The sequence below is a fragment of the Capricornis sumatraensis genome, chromosome 12, assembly GCF_032405125.1.
Source record: "Capricornis sumatraensis isolate serow.1 chromosome 12, serow.2, whole genome shotgun sequence".
Lineage (NCBI taxonomy): Eukaryota > Metazoa > Chordata > Mammalia > Artiodactyla > Bovidae > Capricornis > Capricornis sumatraensis.
Window position 1 is genome coordinate 38736656 of NC_091080.1, and position 16707 is coordinate 38753362.

The 16707-nt window shown below is 42.4% G+C and overlaps 1 protein-coding gene across 2 annotated transcripts in view; it reads right to left on the reverse strand.

Moving 5' to 3' along the window:
* FRY (FRY microtubule binding protein) overlaps positions 1-11443 on the reverse strand; it is a 248217-nt gene extending 236774 nt beyond the window's left edge. For both annotated transcript variants that reach the window (XM_068984472.1, XM_068984473.1), the window contains exon 1: positions 11374-11443. In XM_068984472.1, coding sequence (XP_068840573.1) covers positions 11374-11443 — 70 coding nt within the window. The remainder of the gene's footprint in view (positions 1-11373) is intronic.
* Between the last annotated feature and the right edge of the window lie 5264 nt (positions 11444-16707).

Genomic DNA, 16707 nt, shown 5'->3' on the forward strand with positions numbered 1-16707 from the left:
TGCCAGTGACTGGCATGTGACCCAATTCCAACCAGAGGAATACAAGAAGTTTGCTGGGGTTTGTTTGTTTGTTTTTAGCAAAATCTTCTCCTTCCTGCCAGAAGACCAACCTAAACTGAGCCTCCTCCCTTCCTCTTAAGTAGAGTGAAGATATTTAGAACCAAGGTAGTCATCTTGTTATCATGCAGTACCAGTCTAAAGATGGATGGTCTGGGTCCTCCAGGTTCTAAAGCTCCTTGGAATTGCCCAGTTTCACCCAGGCTGTGGGTCAGGCATGCTAATGAAGTCTTCATTCTTTCAGCCATGAGAAAGTTTATCTATTTTGTATAGCAAAGGCATCCTAAAATGATACACATTTCACATCACTAGATGGCAAAGTTAGTTCTATGTATTAACCATACCATTATACGTGTGAACGGCAGATTTTTTGAGCGGTGACAAGAGGGATTTAAGATTTAGAAGTGAAACTCACTGACATTCAGAATACTACTCAATTTCCAATTTCTATTTTTTCTTTCCTTTTTTAAAAAATAAATAAAGCAGTTGACTAATCACAATAACAATTTGAATTTCAGCTCCTTTGTCCCTCTATGAAAATGGTAATAAGCACTGAAATGGCAAATAGAACAGTTAACAAGAGAAAGAAAAGCAGCCAAGGTAAACAGATTAGGGACACTTGAACTGTGATAGAATCTTCATTCTCATTCATAATTGTGACCTTTCTTAAAGTCCAAGCATTTAAATTGTTGGTTAAAAATTAGTTGTTTTTTTTTAAGTTGAAAATGGGCCAACTTTTCAAATAGCTTCAAAATGGATTTCTCAATTGGCATAAACTAGGATTACCTTTCCCATAACGATAAGGACTGGGGATTTGTTTAGTAAATGGAATGCAAAATCAGAAGGCAAGACTAAAATGTCTCATTTTCCTGTTTGCTAGCAATTGTATTCAATCAAGTAAAACAGAAAAAGGACAGGTTGTCATGGAAGAAAAGATGAGGTCAGGCCTCAGGGTCACCATTAAATCAAGGAGGAGGAGAACCAAAGACCCAGAGTGGCCCATCCGGGGGTGAGCTTCTCTACAGACTCACCAAGGAAGCCATGATTCTCACTGGAAAAAAGTAGATCAATACAGAGGTAGGGGACTGTTGCTGCTATTGTTGTTCAGTTGCTAAATTGTGTCTGACTCTTTGCAACCCGATGGACTGCAGTACGCCAGGCTTCCCTGTCCTTCACCATCTCCCAGAGTTTGCTCAAACTCCTGTTCATGGAATTGGTGATATGAGGTACAAACTATCATGTACAAGATAAGCTACAAGGATATACTGTATAACCCAGAGAATATAGCAACTATTTTATAATAACTACAAATGAAGTATAACCTTTAAAAATTGTGAGTACACCCGCAACATACACTATTGTCCATCAATTATACTTCAACTAAAAAAAGAAAAATAAGACAATGAATTCTAGGGTGCTGACATAGTACATGTAATACTAAGGTTAAGTCCATGTTGTCTTTCAACTGCAAGGCCTCATTTTGGGGGAAGATTTGTTAGAAACATGGTTTTCAAAAACTTAAAAGTTGAAAAGCAGGTTTTTTATTTTTTAAAGGAAAACTGCAATTTATCTTCTCATTGGTGCTCTAACCTGTAAATTTTAAACTAACTGCTTATAATCTGCCAAAGTCATAGGCAAGCTACTCAGCTAGAGCAACTTTTCCAGTCTTAAGATTCTTTAAAGCTGTCACAAAGCTTTCTACCTAGCTGCAAGCATTAAGTACAGGTCAACAATATAATAAACCAAACAATGTTTCAGACAGATTTTCTAATAGAACCCTGAATCCTTATGAACTTTATTTCAGTATGGCTTAACCGAAACACAGTATCTGCTAAAACCTAGGAGAGTATCCTTGGGCTGTAACCTCTAGAACACCAGCCATCTCCATAAACACTGTATCTTGCTGTGCAGAAAGAAATGCCTGTCTCCAGATGAAGAATGCCAGCCCCTCAGATTGGAGACAACCCTGTTCAAACTAACTCCCTGAGTTAGACACACAGTCACTTTGCTGTAAAAATAACAACAGAAAGAACCCAATCGGCTGTATAATGCGACAACTTTATCTTATTCAGGATACTGAAGAGCTGGTTAGCTCAAGAAACTGACCAAGATTGGGAAGTCAGAGACGGGTCTCCACTTATCAGTCAAGTTCAAAAACCTACAGCTCACCCTCCTTCAATCTGGCTTTAATGGAGTGGGAGAAATAACTGACAAATATTACGATGCTGACATAAACCTCTTTTTTTCAGTGGCGGCATTCAAAACCCTTCACACAAAACAGCTACAGACAGAGTCAGGTTTGTTCCTTTCACGTAAGGAAATGAGGGAAGGAGATGATCAAGGTCACACACAGAAAAATAAGAGAAAAACAGGGAAGGAAAACCTAATCTTGTATTTGCACAATTGAAGCATTTTATTGATTTGACGGTTACATAATATATCATTTTCCTGATTTGCCAAATCCTTCCTACATAAATATGACATTCAAATGGAATTTTACTAAAGTATTACCCTAGTTAATCTAATACCCTCTCCTTTTCATGGTTGCCAAAATACATATTTACCTGTTTAAATCCTAACTCAAAGAAGTCAGCCTAGTGTTTCTTAAACTTAGGACAAAAACAATTGAACAGAGATTTAACTGTATATTCTAGAATGTTGTGCTTGTGGCATTAGCTGACAAATCCTAGAAATTTCAAAGCTGTCTTCACTACTAAACTCCTGTGCACCTTGCAACTGAGAACAGCAGAGGCAGTTAGAGTTGTATATCAAATTAAAGTTGATAAAAGCACTTAATGTAGATTTGAATGCCTTCTTGAAAAAGATTTCAGCTCTGTTAAATTGACACGACAACAAGTTCTTACAGCAGCATAAAAAGTATTAGCTGAAATGTTACGGCTTTGGCTTAAATTTCCATCTGTAGCTCATCAAATGACTAAGACAGTAGAAAGGAATTAAACCAAAATCAGACTCATTACAGAGTCTGATATGCTGGCAGAATATAAACTTTCACTACTTAGCATCTGGAGTTTTGGATGACTAACACTGAAATGCTTGTGCTTGTGTGTTCTGTAAAAAAGTAAGAAGTGTTTGTAACAATATAGGTGAGATATATGATCATTAAACAACTTATAGAAATATACGTCACACACACACACATCCCTTCTCTCTTAAGCCCCCAAATATTCTGAAGAGCGATCCACCTCAAATGAAATATAATGGCTTTAAGTTAGTCCCATGCCAAAATTCTGATAAACATCGTAACTCCTTTTTCACATTTTTCTAAGGTAAAGAATGTCTGAAACCCTTGCTCTCCCAAATACTGACATCTGGTTAAGTGTTCCAGAGTAAATAATTTACATTTCCTCCTCTCCTTCAGCCATCCTGCTAGAATGGAATATTGGAAAATGTTCTCACAGGACTTTGCCTGTAAACACCAGGCTTCCAATAATTCTCTGACGCAGTGAAATACATCCAGAAAGTGAACATCAACAGAATCTTTCAAACACCTCATCCCAAATAAAATTCTCTAGGGCACACAATCTTTCTGAAATATCACTGGATCCTCTCCTAGTCCTGGGAACTTTTGCATTAATCATCCTGTATTCTGAATCTAAAAAGGAAAGAAGGGAAACTCTGAGACCTTTGATGGTGGGATCCAGGTCTGAATGAGCGATGATGCTCCCAAAGCAGTGTGTCCAGTGCACAGAAGATGCTCAGGAAGAAAGAAGTAATGGATAGTGTCTGCCTTGCTTCACTGACAGTATCAAGAAGCAAGGCATTTTGGAGTAATAACCAAGAAAAGCTGATGCTCAGATAGTAAGTTTTTGAGTGTGAATATAAAGCAGCATTGAAGAGTAAATTAAAACGTTCTAATGGAAAAGGCTATTTCCATTTCTCCTCCAAAACTGGGAGACGCATTTCAGCTCAAAGAGACAGCATTCTTTTATTCATACAGCCAACAGTTCTACAATGGAACAATATTGAAGTGAACATGATGAATGGGACCTATCAAATGAGAGAGATTAGTACAAAGAAAAGGAGATAAGGCTGTGTACTATCTTTTCCATAAATGCCATTCTCCAGGAAGTGGCTGCCTGCTAAACCTTCTGCCCTGGGGTCATTTGCAAATAGTGGGTGATACCCAAAAGGCACCATATTGTAGAATATTTGAAATGTTTAAGTGTCTAAAAGAAACTAAGAAATGCTAGGGTACAAATAAATTCAGGAATTTTTCATACAGATGTGTTTTGGATGGACTCACCTCTGTGTACCTTAGGTGGTAAATGCCGAGCTACACTGCATTTCAAAAGTCCCATGCAAAGGTCAAGTCCACAGACTAAGATCATTATTTGCTCATTTGATCTGAAAACTCACAAAATATACCTACATGCTGCCATATGGGTATCTCAAGCCAGAGAAGATAAACTTTGGGAAAATTAAGCCTTATTATCCCAAACCAGGAACATTCAGTAAGCTAGTTTATTCCTAATCAATGCATCAAATTCATCAAATGAGGTAATGTAGTGTTTGCAGGTGCTGAGCAGACTACAAGACACTAAATAAATTTAAGGTTTAGTATGGAAAAAAAAACAACCTGCACAAAAGGTTATATTCAGAGCTGTCAATCTATGGAATAACTCCAACACGAGTAAAATGTCATTTCTCATCAACTCAAACTTATTTCTGAAGCCAGCTCATTCGAAGTATCCCACCAGGCTCAAAAATAAAGATGTAACTAAAAAGATGATCAGGACTCATGGAATCTATTCAATTCCTTGAACTGTACCCAAAAGTGAACTAGTGAGTCATGGGTATTACACTGTTTTGAAACAAATGTCTTTAAATAAAGGGCATATTTGCATGTTGTATCAGTTGAAACATCTAAATACTGGCAACTTTCTCAAATATCCTGGGTGGTTCCCAGATTGTAAAAATATCCAGGTCATCTCTCCTCCTTACCTACTACCGTTTGCCTTTCGGACTATTTCAGTTCTTGCTGACAACTTCTCCAAGCAGCATGCAAAAGTAGGCAAAGAAGCTAAAACTGAATCACTTTGGGTGGCCAGTCTTGTGGGCAGCAGGGCTGGTTTACGGTGGCAGAGACCAGAGCTATCAGGTAAGCTGAGACACCCGAGTTACAGACACATCTCCGTCAGCCTTGGAAATAGTCTCCCTGTTCTCTCTGATATAAAGACAATTAGGAGTTTGCTACTGATTCAGAAAAAAAACAAAACAAAAACCCACAACATAGCAGAGACACCTCAACAAGCAAAGGACAATTCTAAAAGAAGACCGTTAATCCATTCTTATGTATTTGAGTTATTTAATTATGTATTTAATAACTTTTAGAAATGGGGAAATCAACATAAACTATTCTACTAGAAGAAATGTACCCTTTTACATGCATCTTTTGTGAGTGCATGTGTACGAAATGACCATAGGGTGCAGAGCTGCCTATGTATTTATTTAATAATGAGAGTAAAGAGTTGGTAATACTTAAGTCTTTCAAACAGCTATGTACTAAGGAGATGAGTGGGGAGAGGGCGAGAGCTCTTCAAAGGCACACAGGGAAGGAAGAGGCTAAGAACTGGGGAACTCAGTCAGTCAACAAGAATGAAAATACCTATAAAGCACTACATTGCCCAAAGTGTTCTTGATCCTTTGGTCATTCTGTGGGTCATTTTTAAAAAACGATATTATCACTGGATTCGGGGAGGGGCTGATGGCACTTTACTACCATCCTAGCTTTGAGCAAAACACTTTTTCGACACTCATTTTCCTGATTTTCACCTGTAAAGTATAGACAATACGTAACCTTGCAGGGTTACTGGAAAGAGTAAAGATAATAAACAGAGTGGTCATATGCCCTCCTTTGCCCAGGGCAGTCCCTGTTCATGCCTAGTATCCCCGCATAATTATTAACTTTCACTCACAAGTGTCTCAATTCGGGCAAACAATGATGTGGTTTGCCCTACATATAAATTACCAAGTAAAACATCTGACACAAGGTGGGCCCTCAGGCACTGTGGCAGCTACTGCTACTCTAGATTCTAGGATTTTTCATGCATTTCAACCTAAAAAATTAACCCTTAAAAGCAAATAAAAACCTCAAATCTGCTTTCATCATAAACCCAGCATACATCAACTCTTTCTCCTTGGAGAGAGTGGGTATTGATTTGAGGTTCCACTTCTCATCAGGACCATCAACTATTTTAGCTGATGTGAAATGGGAACAGGAACCCAGGGTAACTCTCCTGTAGATGCCTGAACAGTGCTGCGTGCGCCCCACTGTTAGAAGAGCCAGGTGGGGGTGCCTGCAACTGAGCTGTACTGCTCTGCTGGACTCAGGCAACCTGGCTAACCTCTTCAGCTTTCGACGTCTGGTGCCGTCTATGGGGTCGCACAGAGTCGGACACGACTGATGCGACTTAGCAGCAGCAGCAGCAGCAGCAGCAGCAGCAGCAGCAGCAGGGGCTTTCCTGGTGGTGTAGTGGATAAGAATCCACCTGCCATTGCAGGAGACACAAGTTTGATCCCTGGTCCAGGAAGACCCCCACATACCGTGGAGCAACTAAGCCTGTGTACCACAACTTCTGAGCCTGAGCCCAGGAGCCGAAATGACGGAAACCGTGTGCCCGAGAGCCCATGCTCCACAACTCGAGAAGCCGCTGCAATGAGAAGGCCTGCACTGCACCTAAAGAACAGCCCGCGCAGCACTGAAGACCCAGCACAGCTCCCACCTTCCTCCCCCACCCCTCAAAAAAACCACTCTACCAAACTAAACTACCACCTGGAGATGTCTAAGGCTTTCTCATAGCATCTTTGTGGTATCCTGTGACATCTACAGGGATCACTAAATACTGCTCTGTGGGGAATGGGACGTCTTCCCAATCCTCACTTGCATGTGGCTTCGCTTCGTCCTCAGAGCTGACCATATACTAACTGCGTTTCTGCAGCAGACAGAAACACTGCCCTTATCACCACGACCTCACCCATATCTGAGCAATGCCACACCCAGCTCTTCCACTAAAGCAAGTCTGTCTACAAGACGAGTCATTTTAAATGTACAGCAGTCCCTTCCAAAACGGGCCCGGGGCTTGTTCAGTTCCCCGCTGCTGCTAAGTTGCTTCAGTCGTGTACGACCCCATAGACGACAGCCCACCAGGCTCCCCCGTCCCTGGGATTCTCCAGGTAAGAACACTGGAGTGGGTTGCCATTTCCTTCTCCAATGCATGAAGGTGAAAAGTGAAAGTGAAGTCGCTCAGTCATGTCCGACTCTTCGAGACCCATGGACTGCAGCCTACCAGGCTCCTCTGTCCACGGGATTTTCCAGGCAAGAGTACTGGAGTGGGGTGCCATTGTCTTCTCTTAAATGTACAGCGGTCCCTTCCAAAACGGGCCCGGGGCTTGTTCAGTTCCCTAGAGCAGTTTATTTGTCAATAAAATTCCCATTCCCTGAAAGCACTAACAGACATTCAGAGGCTTCTTATCTCTATGGGGTTTGCAAGGTTTGTCAGGATTGCAGAAAGGATACAGATTGCCCTGCCCTGCAAAGATGGAGACATTGAAAGAACCCTGAAGGCCCCTTGATCCACTGGGCTCCACGTTCACTGGATATTATGGGTGGGGGTGGGGGTGGCGGTGTGAAACAAAGGAATGCTGGTTAGAAGTTTCAGATAGGTGGGCAAGCCTACATACCAGCTCTGAGCCTCCATACAAAGCAAGCCCTCCTTTCCATGAAACAACTGGGAACTACCTGCCCTAAACATTTTTCTGTAGCAAACCTGGAAGGCCAAGGTGACTTTCGGCCACTGAGAATATTCCCAGGCCATCTCCCACGCTGCTGGAGGGTGTGTACTTAGGGAAGGTAGGCATATTCCAATAGTAGCTGAGGTGGAAAAGGGGGAGGGGGTAAGGTTAAAAAGGAAATCTAGAAAAATGAATGGCCCAAAGCAAGAGGTTTTAGTAAATATTGACTATTCACAGAATCCACTGAGGCTGTCAATGCTCAGGTGAAAAACGGTCTAAGTTTGATTTTAAGTGGGTTTAGAGGAGGGGGAAGTATTGGAATACATTCATATTCTTTTAACACTTATTGAGATTCACAATGTGCTGGATATTGTGCTACATATTAATACTTGACATCTTAATGCATCACTTACTGTGAGGTATTGTTGTTGCCTCCACCTTACAGATGAGCAAACTGAGGCGGAGAGTAGTTAATTGATTGTCCAAGGCATCACAAATGCAGGGGCTAGATAAGTGGACCAAGTCTGCCTGGTTCTGCAGCTTGTCTATTCCAGGTGAGGGCATACCAGGTTAGGGGGCCAGTGTGTGTGCAGGCATGGACTGGAGAGCAAGTTGCTAAAACACAGAGAGGGCAGCAAATTAACTACAGCTGGAGCAGGAGAATATAAACAAGGAACTCACAGAGGGTCCTGTGTGGTGGTCACTGACCCTCGGGGGCAAGAAGGGCTGAGATGAAGTCTTTGCAAAGCTGGCAGAAGCCCCTCCAGGCTGCTCTATGTTACGTGGACCAGGTGGAGACCACTGCGACATTCCAGGTTAAACCAGGGAGGGCCCATGGTAGCCATGGCCGTGGACATCAAGGGGGCGCACCTGTGAGAATCGCTGACCAGCTGGGGTAGGCCTGGATAAGAGTGGGAAAGGAGCAAACAGGGACAGGTGTCCAGGAGAATAAGGAAAGCAGTGAAGTCTGCAAAGGACATTTTATTTCCAAACATCAAGGCCATTTTGAATTTCCAACTCCATTAAAATGAAAGTGCAGGCTGACAGAGAGGGCAAGCCTGTGAAGAAGGGAGTGTCAAAATGAACAGTTAAAGAAAAGCTAAGACACCTCACCAGGCAACGACTGATGTGATTGACTTGTTCACTCTTCAGGGGATACAAGTATATACAAAATCACAACGTGCCATTAAAAAAAAGTAAAGATGTAACTCTTAACCTGGTAAATGCTCAAGGAAGCATCTTTCCTCTATGACCACCTTGCAAAGCAGTCAGATGTAGTTACAGAGTTTGTTTTATTGGGTTTTCATCATCGCACTTTCATAAATAAACCCCACTGCATAATTAGAGGCCTGATTCTCCATTCTGGGGGCGGGGTGTCCTCACCTCTCAAACCTGTGATGCTGGGCCAACGAGCCGCCCACCCCAAGGTGCATCTTCTCAGCCTTGGGGCCCTGAGCAGGCTGAGCTCCCTAAAGCTTCTATTTTTCACTTTGTCTTCCACACAGACAAATTCCTTTCTCTCTCTCTTTTCTTTTTTGGCCAGTGAAAACATGTAAAACTGAGAGCTACAGTGTTGCACCAAGCTTAAAGAAGACTCAACCTAAGGTGTATTTCCTCTTCCTCTTTTAGGAAAGGACAAACATTCTGACCTCCCCACAGAGGCACACTAGCGAAATTACCAAGTTCACTCTTGTGCAATAAAGAAATTAAGATTGAGGGCGAATGCTGTGTCTTATTCACCTCTGTAGCTCCACAGCCTGGCATGTAGTAGGTCTGGAGTAAACATTTGCTGAATGAATGAAAGAATTCAAAACTGTGTCCCAGACACTGTCAAAGTAGAAATGAACAGTCATTCTGAACCATCTCCTGATGTGAGCTCAGGGTGGGGGAACGGAGAGAGTTTAGGAAGGGGGCAGAGAATATAAGCTTTGTCTAGAATAATCTGAAAATAGACAAGCGGAGAAAGGTTTTAAAAGAAATCCCACTGGCCTCAGGGTTGTCCCAACATAATTTTCTATCTAATGAGGCAATGACAGAAATTGACAGAAGAAAATAATCTGGCCTTAACCCGCTCAAAATAATGATTCAGTATCACACACGGATTTCAAGCTCGCAGTAAGTCTTTCCAGATATTGGAAAACTGCATAAAGAACCTTGTATGTCCAATTCTTGTCACTAATCAAAGTAGGGAATAGACAAAGGAAGATTCATCCTTATGTGTGAAGTATTAACACAAATAATGAATCCAAGATAAATGAATTATGATTGTAACAAAGGAATGTTGTTGGGGTGACAGTATTACTCCCAAATGGCTTCCCACTTGTAGAAAAACAGCTTCAGATAAGCCCCTTGGTGTATACAGTCGTGCAAAATGACCTGGAAAAGATGGTTTCTATGGATAGCATTTAGAGATGCATATCCCTGAACACCTTTCTGCTGAAGGTACTCTGTCTCTTTTTTCAAAGCAATTAAGTCATAGGTTCTCCTGCCCCGGTTTTGTTTACATACGAGCAATCTTGTCCACAGGTCATTTGTGTAGGAGATAATTAATCACCAGCTCTTGGACCTGCAGGTAGGTTAATCAGTATGCATGGAATACAACATAAAATTTTTCTTGGAATTTTTTTTTTTTAATTTCAAACAATTCAGGACCTGTAATACCCGCCAGTCTTTTAACCCAAAGCAAGTACAAAGGCTGATCGGTGAAATAGAGAAGACTTTGTTTTTAAACTGTTACAGAAAATGCAAGGCATCACTGATCACCTGAAGGCCTCATTTTAATTTAATTCCAGATCCATGATGCCTTAGAGGTTGTCTTTTTGAAAGATCTTCCTGTTAAAAGCTTTAAGTAGGTCAGAACCCTAACTTCAGAAGCCATAACATTCTGATATCCTAATAAATGATTTTACGGTCAGCAACTCACTTGTTTATGTTTCAAAAAAGCACATTATTTGGACTACGACAAACATCAGGTTTTTTTAATTCAAGTATTAAGTACTATTATATTAATAGTATATACCATTATAATTCTGAACACCAACCACATGGACAAGGAAGAGACCAAATAAATCTGCAAGTGCCTCTATATTCAAAAAAGATGAGCCAGGTTTTGGACCATTAAGTACTTTTTATTTCTTTAGACAATACCCTAATAAAACAATTATGAAGTACTCTGAAGCCCTGCCACACCCCTTTGACACTTCACGAAATCATTTCGATAAAACCTGAGCACATTAAACACATACCAAGCAGGAAATGCAGCCTGGAATACCCAGTCCTGCCCTCACCAAGAGTCTGAAGGGCCATCTCACTTGAAAATTTAATCAAACCACATCTACCGTAATTCCACCACAGCCTCTGCACTTCAGGAAGGCTAGCTCAGTCTCTGACATTTTGATTTTCATAGCAGATGAAAGCAAAAAAAAAAAAAAAAAAAGAAAGAAAGAAAAAACTTCCTGGGCTCACAAGCCTATGCTTTTCAGTTGAGGCTTTTATTGCTCAGATCTTACGCAACACCCAGCAAACAAACAAACAAACAAAAAAAGCTTATTTTCTGCTACTCACTATTACTCCAGGATTTCAGTAAATATTTGATACTGATCTCGAAGAAGCCGGAATCCTGCTGGCTGGCCATGTCGGCGGCATACAAAGAGCCTGCTCCCGGGGCTGGACCGTGAGCCGCGCAGAGCAGGTACCGGGCGTGGGAGGGATGCGCTGGTCACAGGTTCGTGATGTAAGCGGGGTCAGCGGCCGGGAGGCTGGCTCTGCGGGTCCACCTCCGGCGAGTCCTCATGAGAAGGACGCGGCGGAGCAGGAGAGGGATGCTCGGCCGCTCCTCCTCCCGGTCCAGGACTGGCTGCTTATTCGCTGGGTGCGGATCTCTAGCCCTGGGAGGCGTCTGCCAGTGCCAGCGACGCCGGCCGCCGGTCGCCCACACGCTCGGCCTGGCAGGTACGGGGCCAAGGAAGTCCCACCTGCACGGGGTGAGCGTGGGGCGGGGGGGGGGGCTACCCCACGGCACCCCAGCGCGCAGGGCTGGGGATGCACGAGGAGGGATGGGCCAGGAGGGATGCGCAGGGAGGGTCTCCCCTCTTCCGCCCCCACAGTCCGGGCCCCCGACTCAGCCGTGGGGAGAACCTCCCAGCTCCTGCGGATCCTCGCCGGTCAGCCCTGCTCTGGGTGAGCTGCTCCCCGCCCCCCGCCCCCCGGGGGGTGCACCGGCCGCGCTCCCCCACCCGCGTCCGTCCCCGGAATCCACACAACTACGGCGGCCCAGTGGCACCCCTGGATCTGGTGCTGGATCTGAAAAGCGTCCTCCGTCCGCCCCTCCGCAAGTGAAGAGCTTGGTAACAACAGGATGTCGGCCGGGGCTTTTCCCTCCCCTCCTCTCTGTGCTGCTCCCTCCCAGAAGTCCCGACATTTTTGAGGGGTACCCACCCCCCTACCAACGTGTGCACCCGAAGGGGACAGTACCAGCTACGTAAGCTCGTGTACAGAACGCCAGGCTCCACAATGCATCCGGCAAGCCTGTGGATTCTAAAAATCCCCAAGCCCAATAAAGCTTATATTTGTATTAAAAAGAGAAGCAAACGCGCTGTATTCCTGGCTGCACAATGGCTTTTTTCCTCCATGAAATCTTGGTATCAGGTGTCCTGACTTCATTTAGCTTGGTTTCATGTTGTTATTTAGCTTGGCTAGGGGATTGGAGTCAATACTTTAATCTTGACAGGCGACGTTTGAGCAGGTGGGATTTGCCTAAACAATCTTATAAACCACGAATCCTACCCCCATCCCCAGTTCATTTATGATCAACATTTTGCAATGGGATTGATAAACTATGCTAATAATTATGTCACAAAAAAACCTGAGCGCCCCTCCCCCACTCAAAGTCAACCCGGATTAACTGTTCATTTGACAAATGGCAGGAGAGAGTATACTTTCTCTAAGACTGAGAATTTTAAAAATTTTAACAGGAAGAAGAACCTTTATGACTGTGTCCTGAAATGCCCCAAGACACTATCAATACAATGAGCTCTCTTTTCAAACTCCTTACACAAAAGACAAGCACCCCACCAAGAATTCCAACCGTTCATCAGTACTATCTTCTCTTAAAGTGTCCTCAGACTGACTTAGTTTTCATTTACATGCTTACCAGAGTTAATGAGCTAATTTCGTTTTATCACCTGTACTTTGAATATATAGATTCTAGGTGAAACAGGACCCAAAGGATTTACCTAATTGGTTGTTACATTTGAGAACAAAAACTACCATGCCCCCCTTTCTGGTGCCTCCCCCACTGTGGATGGCAATAATGCACAGGAAAGCTTCAGGGTGTCTTGGAGTTAATAAGCACAAAGCCTCTCAAAACTCTTCAGAACTTTCTAGCTATAAGATCTAGGGCATGCTATTAACCTCACTAAACCTTAATTTCCTCATCTGTAAAGTGGGGATTATGGTGGTACTGATCTCACTGACTTGCTGGAAGGATTAAATGACATTATGAAAGTGTTCGGCATAGTGCCTTGCATAGAGTAAACAATTAAATTTTGTTACCTTGACATTTATTATGAACTCTTAGGGACTCTAGAATCAAACTTTTAAATTTAGGTTAAATACATTTTTTGTACCATTTAAGGTCTATCACTTCTGAACACCAGTGGTAACTATCTGGGGACTGTAAGTTGGAGACATTTAAAACAGCTACAATAACCAAACATGCTATTATATACTGTTCCTCAAGTCAGATTTTCTGACTTTTAAAGAGATCTTAACTGGCTTTGAGAAGTTTTCAATCCTATTATAAACATATTTTTTAGGAGTTAAAAATACATGTGACTATCATATTAAACGTATTAATTTGTTGAGAATGCCACTCATATACAGTATTTCAAGAGGAAGCTATCATAAAATTTTAAATGCTATTTAGAAAAAAAATATTTCTAATGGCATCTAGTTTTCCCTGTGAAGAATGAATCAGCAACTAACAGCCCAGTTATTGTCCATTAGAACCAGAAATCTGGTCCGGTGTAGGCTTTTTTTCTCATTCAAGTACCTTTAAAGAGAGCATATATTGTGAAAGAACAGAAAAGGCCTTTTGTTTTGTTGAAAGGCCTGAAAATCAAATAGAATGACACCTGCTGCAAGCCTGGATAAGACATTTATCCTTTTGTTTCCTCTCTCTAGGTAGGTGAGGGTGGAGTACTTACTTTAAAAATGTAGTCAGAATGGGCACCTGGACAGAGGTACTTAAAATACAAAATCTGAAGGCACCCCTGGCTTCTTATAAGACATCAGTCATCATTTAAGATGAACTAAAGCTATTTCAGCTTTTGTATCTGTAAAAAGAGGAACCCTTCTTTAAGAATCTTAGGAGAACATGAATCTTTAGGAATTAGGCAGCGATGTTGGGGGCCAAGAGAAAAGCAGCAGAAATACAGGAAAAACGGGAGGCCTTAGGGAAATGGTATCAGAGAGAGAGAGGAGGGAGTCAGAAAGTGACCTGAGACTGTGATAACTATTAATGACACCATCTGCATTTATTGAAAATTATTAGAGTGCAGTTTCGATCCCTGGGTCAGCAAGGTCACCTGGAGAAGGGCATGGCAACCCACTCCAGTATTCTTGCCTGAAGAATCCCATGGACAGAGGAGCCTGGTGGGCTACAGTCCATGAGGTTGCAAAGAGTCAAACATAACTGAAGTGATTTAGTACGCATGCACACAATATTGCGCTGAAAGTCCCTACTGTATCATATTTAATCTTCACCTGAAGATAATTAAGTGCTATTAATAGCCCCATTTTACAGATGAGCAAATGGAGGTTTAAAGAGGCATAAAATAAGGTCAAAGGTGAAAATCATACAGCTGATAAAATTGAGGCCTGGCAAATTTTAGAGCCTGAGTCACTTATTCTAAATTATATGTATTTACTTCAATCACAAGCAAGACCAGAATCATGCTTACCAGCTTCTTTAGCAAAAGTTCAGGAAGAGATGCCAAGACCTTCGTTATCACTAAAAGGAGTGCAGCTGGCCCCCTGGCTCTCCAGGATTCCTCACTGCCTTCCTGTCCAGCTTTAGGCCAGAGGAAGTTGTTCCTTGGGGGCTGAAGCCCAATCCAAAAGCAATCTAGAGAAGAATGCCATCATTTTTCACCTTGATCTGATTCCTTGCACAGGTTGTATTCTGTCTAAGGGATGCTTGACTTGTGGTAGGCGTGGGGCAAGGGAGGGTGGAAATCTAGTCTGAACTCCACTCTCCAGGCTGGTAAAGGGGTGGTAATGGGCTGTGTCCAGCCTGGGGTGGGGCTGCATCTCCCCTTTACTCAACCCACAGGTACGTGCCCAGTTGCTCAGAACCCACATCTCCTCTGTCTCCTGCGCTGCAGGAGGATTCTTTACTGCTGAGCTACTGGGGAAGCCCCAGTCCACCAGAAGGGTGCTTTTTTGTGATCCAGATTCCTAAGCGACTGAAGGCAGCCTAGAGTGGAACGAAGAACGCAGTATATATCAAGAAGGCAGAGGTCAAGTGGTTACCTTAGGCCCCAGATTGCTGGGTGGCATTGAGATGAAGGTGGTAAAGGGTTCATGGATTATATTTTACAATGCATAGCATTTCACATCCTGCCTGGATTCTGATTATAACCAAGAAGTGCAATTGGTTTCTGTTCTAATTCATATTTAATTTTCCCTTTTCTGAGAATTTTGAGACTGAAATGTGTGGTGCTCAAAAAAATAAAAAAGGCAAAAACAAAGCCAGGCAAACCATCTGGATGCTTGCCAACGTGAAGAGCTATTACCTAATGATTTGAAAGCGTCTGACTGAGTTGATTGGGTTAGCACTGGAATCCAGCCCCCTTCCCTGTGGATGGCTGCACGTGGCTACACACGTGTTACTTATTGTCACAAAGTGATGTGTACATGCATGCACAGAATGTATGAGGCAGAGGAGAAATGTCTTACCAGCGTCCTGAGGAAACAAAGGAAAATCACTTAATGCAAGAAAAAATTCCTTTATCAATTTTTGATCTGGAGTTTCAAATTCCAAAACAGTACTAGATATATCACATCCCTACTCTTCCACACGTTGCTTCTTTATAAGAACAATTGCAAGTCAAATTAAGCATCGCCTGGATTGAGTTGGCAAGACAGCAGCTGAGATCAATGGAGACAACTGTGGAGAAAGGGTTTTGTTTTTCTTTAAGCAGTAGAAGTAAGAGACCTTTTAGAGACAATCTAAAGAACAAATGATCAACATAAATCACAAGCTGCTGTTTTGGTCTGTGCATAATTTGGGCTGATCTATCCTATGCTAAGAAATTAGAGAAAGAAATAGGAAGTGATGCCACAGAAACGTTCATCTCATAAACATGAAATGTAATAATCATTCCTTAAAAAAAAAAAAAATTCAACCCCATATACAAATCTTCCCCAAAATAAATTCTACAAGTTTTGAAAACATTTACTCCATTACTCTCCAGTACAAATAATTCTTTGAAATGAATTGAAAGACATTTAAGTTTTTTTGAACACGACAGAACTTCATTAAGGCAGCTTGTTGCTACACAGATTCAGACATAAACAAGGAAAATCGTGTCTCCTAAAATTGTTTTCATTAAAAAACAGCAGCAGAACCCAGTTTTCTTCCTCACTCACCTCTCCCACAGAGGGGTTTCACATGGAACCAGGGGACACGACAAAGGACTGGATGTGGGTCTAAGTTACAGATATCTATCTGGCGGCCTGGGTTTCCTTGTCTGTAAAATAGCCCTTATCACATGAGTTCTTTATGAGAATTAAGTGAAGGCACAGGAAGATGACAACTGTTAAGTAGCCATCTACAGCTGGCAATGAACTCAGAATACCCAGCACAAAACGCCCCCTTCACTCCAGAGCCAGATT